Genomic DNA, 8,850 nt, shown 5'->3' on the forward strand with positions numbered 1-8,850 from the left:
GATAAGGACACACAGTGAAGGACATGAACATATAGGATACAAATACATACATTAGTTGACAGCTGTTAAACTAGAAACAGGTTTTCTCTGTGTAGCCCTGGCTGCCCTGGAACTCACTCTGTAGACCAGGCTGACCTCGAACTCAGAAATCCACCTGTCTCTGCCTCCCAAGTGCTGGGATTAAAGGCGTGCGCCACCACTGCCTGGCTCTAGAAGTAGTTCTTAATATACTCCTAAATTCTTTGACAACTTCTGTTATCTTAAAGTCAGAAGCAACCACATTCAAATGAGTTAAACTATGCAAAGTAAAAAGTCACAACCTTTATTGAAGAGCAAGTAAACACTGTATCCTATGTACAGGTGGCACATGGTGCCAACTACTACATTTGCAGATGTAGTATCCATTGGAGTTATGTCTTTGTCACGGCCTTAGACAAATTCTGAACTAGTGTACAGTTCAGCTGTGCCAGGATGCTGACCTTAGCATGTTTAGATGTTGGATACTTGTTCTTGATAGCCATGTGCTTTGTAAGGCCATGGTTCACCATGACTATATTCTTAGCCAGGTGCTGCATAACAGGAAGCAGGGATTCTTCAGTGTAGGATAGGTAGCGCTGCAGAGTTGGTGTCCATTCACCGTTGTCAAGAATTTTCAGTGCTAAGCAAAAAGCCTCAGCTGCAATTTGAGAAGGAGCAAAATGCACTATGTCATAGTCTAGCATAGAGAGCTCCATGAGGTATTTGGCCAAATTATGCTGCTCGACATCAACCTCTCCAATTTTACATGCTCTACAGAGGAAGTGCAGAGGCAGAGGGTGACCCAGGTTGAAGTTTAGAACTCTTAGAACCTTCATCTCCATCTGTCTGATCTGATGCTTAGTGTAAGTGTTGTTAGTCACAAAAGCAAAGTCACCAACTTCTGGAGGGTACATCTCCTCATATTTGCTTGCAATAAACATGGCAGTTACACCAACCAGCTGTAGCATCTTCTTGTGCACACAACTGTTCTGCATGAACTGATCAATAATGGACACAGTCATGTACATGGTCTCCTGCAGCAGCTTAAATTTCATTTGAACCTGTATTAGCCAGTCAATTAGGATGGCCCTCATGTTTCCAGTGACTTCACGACCCAGTAGGTATTTTGGTCTAACTGGCTGCTCTTCCTCCAGTTGTCTGCGATAAGCATAGATATCTTTCACGTATTCACTGCAGAGGTTTGGATCGGCTCTGTCATCTGCATCGACATCACTCATTTCAAGAATTACACCAGAGAAAGCCTGACACAGATACTCTTCTGCGGGCGCACATCCAGATGTTTCCATTGGGCTTGGAGAGGGATTATCAACCAAAATAGGTTCAGGAGAAAGCTTCTCTTCTGTAACATGCTCAGGCTCAGGCTCAGCAAGTTCCACCTCTGGTTCACACACAGGCACCTTCTCCACAGGTTTTGGTAGGACTTTAACAGGACCTTTTCCAGCACCTAATGTTTTTGCTTCCTTTTTCAGAGGCACTCTTGCCTGTTCGCTGACTTTATTACCAATATCTCCAAGAGCAGTTCTCAATCTCAGCCCGGGTTTGGAGGCAGCAGCAACTGCCACAGGCACACGCTTGGCACCTGCCATACTGACCTTGGCCTTATTTTCTGTGTTAATTCTTGTGTTTCTCGTGACCCTGAGCGCCATGGCTCCTCCTGAAGCAGAGGTTCGCCGAACGGAGGAGAAGACACCCCAACCTCTGGCTGTCCACAGCTAAACACTGACAGCCGTTCCTCTACAGCACCGATCCACATTATTTAACGACATAAGTACACACTCGCCACCACACCAAAGCAATGACAGGTTTTAAAAATTATAGCCTTCCTACAATTAAAAAAAAAAAACTTTTTTTTTGGTTATTTTATTTATTTTCATTTCAAATGTTATCTCCCCTCCCAGTTTCCCTCCACATGCCCCCATCCCCTCCCTTCCATTAATTCTTTAGACACATTTGTCTTTAAGTTTTTGGACATGTCTAATAATTGTTTTAATGTCTTTATTTGGTAAATGCAACATCTACTCCATCATCTTGGTCAATTTTCAGGGGCTTTTTCATCACTTGACTCTAGCATACAGCTGCTTATTTCTTGGCATCCCCACTAGTTTTTACTATGCACTACATATACTAATAATACAATATAAAAGATTTTCAATCGTCAGAGTACTAAATTTTGTTCTAGAAGACAGTTCAACCACAAGCTGAATATTTTGGGCTGGTAAAGAAGAAAAAAACAAAACATACGAGGCAGATCTATGGAAAGTTCAATGTGCTGAAAGGACCTCTACCTTGACAGGAAACATCTCATACTCTGCCTTCTATCTTTCTATGCAGGTACTGTTGAGTGACAAGGCTCTTTCTAGTGTGTGTGTGTGTGTGTGTGTGTGTGTGTGCGTGTGCGCACATGCGCGTGAAGGTACTTTGTGCATGTCATGGAGGGGGCAGGGGGTCAGAGGACAGCTTTTGGAAGTTGGTTCTCTCCTTTCACTGGGGATTCTGAGGCTGAAACTCAGGCTATCAGGCTTGTGCAGCAAGTATTTTTATTTGCTGAGCCATCTGTACTGCCTAGGTTATAAGCTTTTTTAAGATATATTTTTATTATGTGTATATGTGTGTGTTAAATGTGGGTTTGTATGTGTGTGGTGCTCTCAGAGGCCAGAAGAGGATGTCAGATTCCCGTGGAGCTAGAGTTAGCAGCAGTTATAAATTGCCCAAATATGAGTGTTGGGAGTTTTGAAAAGCAGCCCCCACCCCCGTCTGTCTCTTAATTGCTGAGCTATACCTGTATCCCCTGATCCTGAGCTTTCTTTATGTTTTTCTTTTTCTCATTTTCTCTTTTGATTTTAAATTTTCTTAAGACTAAGCCAGAGTTGACCTTACTTACTCAAGGTTTAGCCTTCTGGAATCTCAGAGTCAGATGCTTACAGAAATAGAAAGGTCTCTTTCAGCTGGCTAAACTAAAATCTAACCAACACTGCTTTCCTACAGGTAACTATTCCATTTTTAACCTATAATAGACAATGCCTAACAAATCTCAGGGAGTAGTGAGAGACGGCTCAGCAGTTAAGAGCACTTGTTCTAGCAGAAGACCCAGGTTCAATTCCTAGCACCCACACACCAACTCACAGTTGATCTGTAACTCTAGTTTCTGATGTCCTCTATGTCCTCTATGACTTCCACAGGCACCAGACATACATGTGATGCACATACATACATGAAGGTAAAACACTTACACATATAAAATAAATCTAAGAAGAAAAAAAATTTCAAAAATCTTAGATAGTCTCATACTGGATACTCACTGATTCTCCAAAAATCTACCCATCACTCATTGGTATTCTGCCCCAAATTTTCAGTTTCCTCTAGCTTCAGTGGACCAATATGATAATTGCTAACTCAGCAGGATCACCATGATCTGCCTCAGGGCCAGTGTGTACAGTCAGGAAGTCTTCCAGAGCAATCATAAGACACAGCTCACACTCTTCCTTTTCCTAAGAGCCTGCAGTGTGTACTACCTGCTCTGCTATAGTTTCAAACTGCTGCCTCATCTTCTCCTATTGTATCTTGTTTACGGCAAACACAGGAACATAATCATCACCCAATTCCATGCCCCTGAAGTTCATGCTCTCTTAGGTTTTACTTTAAATAAATATTTCCTTCACAGTGAAGCATAACCCTACCCTTACCCCACCCTGCGACCTCAGTGAATCAGGTATTCTGGTCTGTGAAATGTCTCAGCAGGTAAAAGCACTTGCCAGTGACCAGCAACCTGAGCTGAGCTCTTCCAAGCATCATCACACCCGAGAATGAAGAGGCCAGACAGATATTGCAACAGAGATTAGCTGAGAAGTCTTTAAGGAGTCCAGTAATTTTGCTGAAGTTCAGTTTTCTCATCTATAAGAAGTTTTCTTAATAATTTCAAGGTTTAGAATTCTATAAAAAACACTAAGTCCTAAAAGATGCTACTTTCTCTTTCAGTGAGTATGCATAAGTAAACTATAAGTCTGTTCTAACAGTTCACTTACCAGCAGTCAGGTCTTTGTAGTTCTGTTGGTTTGTTAACACCTGAGTAAGAACAGCCCTCATTGCTCCTCCCATTTTAGTCAGGTCTTCTAAAAAAGAAATCTGAGGCTCCAAAAGCTGAAGGACTTTGTTCAGATCTTTTTCTGATGGTACATCAGCTGCTAAAGAAAGAAAAAAAAATGTATACACACACACACACACACATATATATATATACACACACACACATATAAACATAATTATATAACTAAGGATAACTTAAAATATTTTATTCAGAAAGATAACATTTTACTCTTTTAAAATTTTATTAGTTTTGATGATATTTTACAGCCAAAAAAGTCAGCATTAAGTCAATATTAATTAATGACATTGTGCGAATTTAAACTTGTGGGGCTGGTAAAACAGCATGTGGAGAATACTTGTCTCTAAAGCTGGCTTCGAGAAACACACAAGGGTCCCCGGACCTCTCTACCAGAGTGCTGTGAGGATGCACAATCAAGGAGAAATGGAAATAGAGATTTAAAAAAACAAAAACAAAAAACAAACAAACAAAAACACAACCACTTTGGCTAGTAAATGAGAAAAATATTAAAGATGAAAGGAAAAGCCTTATGTTTTTGCCCTTTAAAAAGATGTCCTAAAAATAATAATGATAAAATAAAATAAAGATGTCCTAAAGACCCTAAAGCAGCCGGGCAGTGGTGGCACATGCCTTTAATCCCAGCACTTGGGAGGCAGAGGCAGGAGGATTTCTGAGTTCGAGGCCAGCCTGGTCTACAGAGTGAGTTCCAGGACAGCCCTGGCTATAAGAGAAACCCTGTCTCAGAGGAAAAAAAAAAAAAAAAAAACCTAGAGCAGTGGTTCTCAACCTTCCTAACGCTGCAGCCTTCGATACAGTGCTGACCCCCAACCATACGATTATTTTGTTGCTACTTCATAACTGCAATTTTGCTACCGTTAGGAATCACAATGTAAATATGTGATCTGCAGGACATCTGCGTATATATGAAAGGGACATTCAACCTCCACCCACAAGGTTGAGAACTGCTGGCCCAAAGCCAAAAAGAAAGATGTAAAGAAACAAAACTTTAGAGTTTAGTAACAATTAGCTAAAAGAAGAATATGTCTTCGGAGCTAAAGAAGGCTCTGTGCGCCACACAGGGGACATTTACTCAGCACCAAACTTACTTTCTCAGTTGAAAGCAAGTACTGGGAGCTACACATGTGTACCTTCTCCCCAGTTTGCTTTAGTTTCCAAGGGCTCTGCAGACATCTAATAATAAGCAGACATTCTAAGGTAAAATGAGAAAAAGAACCCAAAATAACTATGAATCCACAAAATTTCTGAACTTCCATGACCTCAAATTTTAGTGAGCTCACAGTTTTGGAGTTTTGTTTGTTTAGGTTTTTCCTTTTTTTGATTGCTTGCCCAACTAAGAAATTAATGATGAGCAATGGAAGAAAAATTAATGAATGTGCATTCATGACATTCATCCTTAGGTGAAAATGCTTCCACTAGCTTCTTCATATTTTCATATTTTAAAAAAATAGAAAAACAAACAAACAAAAGCAACAACAATAGCTAGGTGTGGTGGCACATGCCTTTAGACCTAGCACTCTGGAGGCAGAGGCAGGCAACGTCTACAAGTTTAAGCTCAGTCTGGTCTACACAGAGTCTTCCAGGACAGCCAGAACTACACAGTGAACCCCAGTCTCTAAGTAATTAAGTATTTAACCAGGTAAGAGTATCATACAACTATCACAACTATGCACTGGACTCATGTTGCTTTTTAATCAACTAAATATTACTGAGAGAAAAGTTAATGACATGTGTGAAATATTCTTTAACTAAACTAATTGTAAATTTTAAGAGTCTCACAAAAAAAAAGTTTTAATACTTTTTAAAATAGAATGCCTGTAATATAAAACGCAAATTTCCAAAAAGCTTAGCAAGTTCATGAGAAATAATGCAGAAAACAACTTCAGCAATAGCCTATCTAATATCTGTAGTTTCTTCATTCTAAACAGTCAGAGGTTTGAGATCAAACCAAAGTAATAATTTTGTTTTATTTTAAGATCCATATTCTGGGGGCTGGAGAGATGGCTCAGTGGTTAAGAGCACTGACTGCTCTTCCAGAGGTCCTGAGTTCAATTCCCAGCAACGACATGGTGGCTCACAACCATCTGTAATGGAGTCTGATGCTGTCTTCTTGTGTGTCTGAAGACAGCGACAGTGTACTCATATACATAAAATAACCAATTCTTAAAAAAAAAAAAGGCCGGGCGGTGGTAGCGCACGCCTTTAATCCCAGCACTTGGGAGGCAGAGACAGGTGGATTTCTGAGTTCGAGGCCAGCCTGGTCTACAGAGTGAGTTCCAGGACAGCCAGGGCTACACAGAGAAACCCTGTCTTGAAAAAAAAAAACAAAAAAAATAAAAAATAAATAAAAAGATGCATATTCTGAGAAGTACTTAACAAAGTATTCTAAACTGTTGCTTAAAATACAATTAAGAGAGTAAAATGTCTTGCTCACAGTAAAGAGAATTTCAGGAAAGTAAAGATATTATAGGATGGCTGTGGTCATAATGTACAGCTATAATCCCAGCACTCAGGAGGCAGAGGCAAGAGGAGCACCACAAATTTAAAGGCACCCTGGTCTACACAGTGAGTTTTAGGCTAACCAGGAATACTAAGCAAGGTTCTGCCCCAAAAAGTAAAAAAATTAAAAAATATAATTTCTCCTTCACAATTTAAGAATGCAGATAGAAGAAAATGTATGCCATATTCTGGTTTTAAATTGAACATAAGATGTATAGGTTAAATCATTTAAAACATATAAAAATAATATAATAGGTAGTGGCACAGGATAAAAACGTCACTATCATTATTAAGGCAGAAGACATTTTAAAAAGTTAACAAATGTGTTCCCTAATTCCTAACGTCCCACAATGAACTCTAAAATGTGCCTAAATCAAAACCTTAAAAGGATAACTGTAAGTTGAGTGGTTTTCTTTTTTAAGCACTAACTTGATGCACATTTAGCAGTGATACAGTAATATGGAAGCCAACAATTGAAGGCTATCATAAGTTGTTATATAAAATATCTGGGGGAGGAAAACAAGAGCAATTTATTATCTAAAACTCTGTTAAATTCAAACATTTCTCAACTACTTGATTTTGCCCAATCATAGTGCAAATCACTCTTTATTTAGACTCAAAAAGCACCAAGCTATGCCTGCTACAAGTATCTATAAAGTGACCTGTATCATTTATTTTTCTATACTTCACAGTCATTACTTTAAAAATGTTAAGCAAAGACCACTCTACCCAGCAGTGTAGTGCAGAAAAGGCATAAATTAGAATAAGATATAATGTATAAAAACACCTTTGTGAAGCCCATAATTTTGTATGCTGTCTTTAATATGTTAATATGCTATCTTTTTTATGTTAAAAACAAGTGGTATCTTGGGCTGGCAGGATGACTCAGTGGTTAGAAGCATGCACTGCTCTTACGGAAGACCTGAGTTCAAGTCTCAGCACACACACTGGAAGGCTCGCAGCTGCCTGTAACTCAAGCTCCAGGGTATCTTATACCCCTGGCGTCCCTAGGAACCTACATACACATGCACAAACACACATACAGACCACATACACATAGACACATAGTCAAAAATATAAAATTTTAAGTGATATCTTTCAATTTTTTATTTATCATTAATGCTAAAATTCTGTGATCTGATCATTTAAGAGCATTTCATTAAACACATTAAAACATACCTGGTTCATTATAGCCTTCTCTTAAGTACTGAATAAGACAAAAAATGAATCTTGGAAGAACAAATTCAGACATCATCAGTAAGTCTTTGGGGACACAGGGAATATTTGAACTTGATTTAATCTGATGTCTTCTGCAAAACCTGTAATAGGGAGAGAAAAAAAAAGAAAACTAAGAAAAAAGGAAGGAAAAATAACAATATTTAATCAAGCTAGAATGTATTGTTTCTATTTACAATACTAAAATAAAAAATATGAGCAAATACTGAAGCCAATATAATCCTTTATGATTTTTAAAGCACCAAGTTAAAAAAAATATAACTTTAGTAGGCCTTTAAATTAAAAATGGTACCTGGAGAGACTTTTCCTAAGAAAAGGTCATACTATCCATGTCCCAAACAGACCACCAAAAGAAAGTCACCATAGGATTGACATGTTTACTGCAATCTATTACTTTCAAGTGTTATTTTATTATTTCTGTCCACTATAAACCTGTAAGTACAACTTGATAGTTATCTAAAGTATTTATACTTTCCTACCTCAATAAACTAATCAATGATATAAATAATTGAAGCTTATTTTTAAAAGCTTATATATCTAAATGTATATATTCTTGCTAATCTTCACTACACATTATTTTTAAAAATAACTGATACATTTGAGCAACAAAGACAAATATTACAAATACTTACAATCCAAATAGTCACATAAGTTACTTTGCTACCAAACAAAAAAATTACTAATTAAATACATAAAAATGCCTAAAAATAAACTTAATAGGAAGATTACAAAAACTATCTTTGTGGTAGAAATTTTCCTGTCCAATCCATTTGCAGTGGGAGGCTTGTGACTGAACAGGGAAAAGGGAGGAGCAGCTAAGGGTGGCAGAGAGGGAGATGCAGGGAAAACCATAGGTGAGAGCGAGCAAGGCAGAAAATGACAGAGGATGTGGACCCCCGTGGCTTTAGTAGTCCCAGGTAGTTCTGGACATCAAAAGGTTAGGAGAGGGAGAGAGG

The 8,850-nt window shown here is 38.4% G+C and overlaps 1 protein-coding gene and 1 pseudogene across 2 annotated transcripts in view; both read right to left on the minus strand.

The window, feature by feature from the left end:
* Ubr3 (ubiquitin protein ligase E3 component n-recognin 3) overlaps nucleotides 1-8,850 on the minus strand; it is a 145,784-nt gene that overhangs the window by 117,650 nt on the left and 19,284 nt on the right. For both annotated transcript variants that reach the window (XM_028762877.1, XM_028762876.1), the window contains exons 2-3: nucleotides 7,838-7,977; nucleotides 4,062-4,220 (exon numbers count right to left, since the gene is read on the minus strand). In XM_028762877.1, coding sequence (XP_028618710.1) covers nucleotides 4,062-4,220; nucleotides 7,838-7,977 — 299 coding nt within the window. The remainder of the gene's footprint in view (nucleotides 1-4,061; nucleotides 4,221-7,837; nucleotides 7,978-8,850) is intronic.
* On the minus strand, nucleotides 411-1,685 carry LOC114617412 (annotated as a pseudogene).

This window comes from Grammomys surdaster, unplaced genomic scaffold (genome assembly GCF_004785775.1).
Source record: "Grammomys surdaster isolate TR1022 unplaced genomic scaffold, NIH_TR_1.0 136, whole genome shotgun sequence".
In the NCBI taxonomy this organism is placed as follows: domain Eukaryota; kingdom Metazoa; phylum Chordata; class Mammalia; order Rodentia; family Muridae; genus Grammomys; species Grammomys surdaster.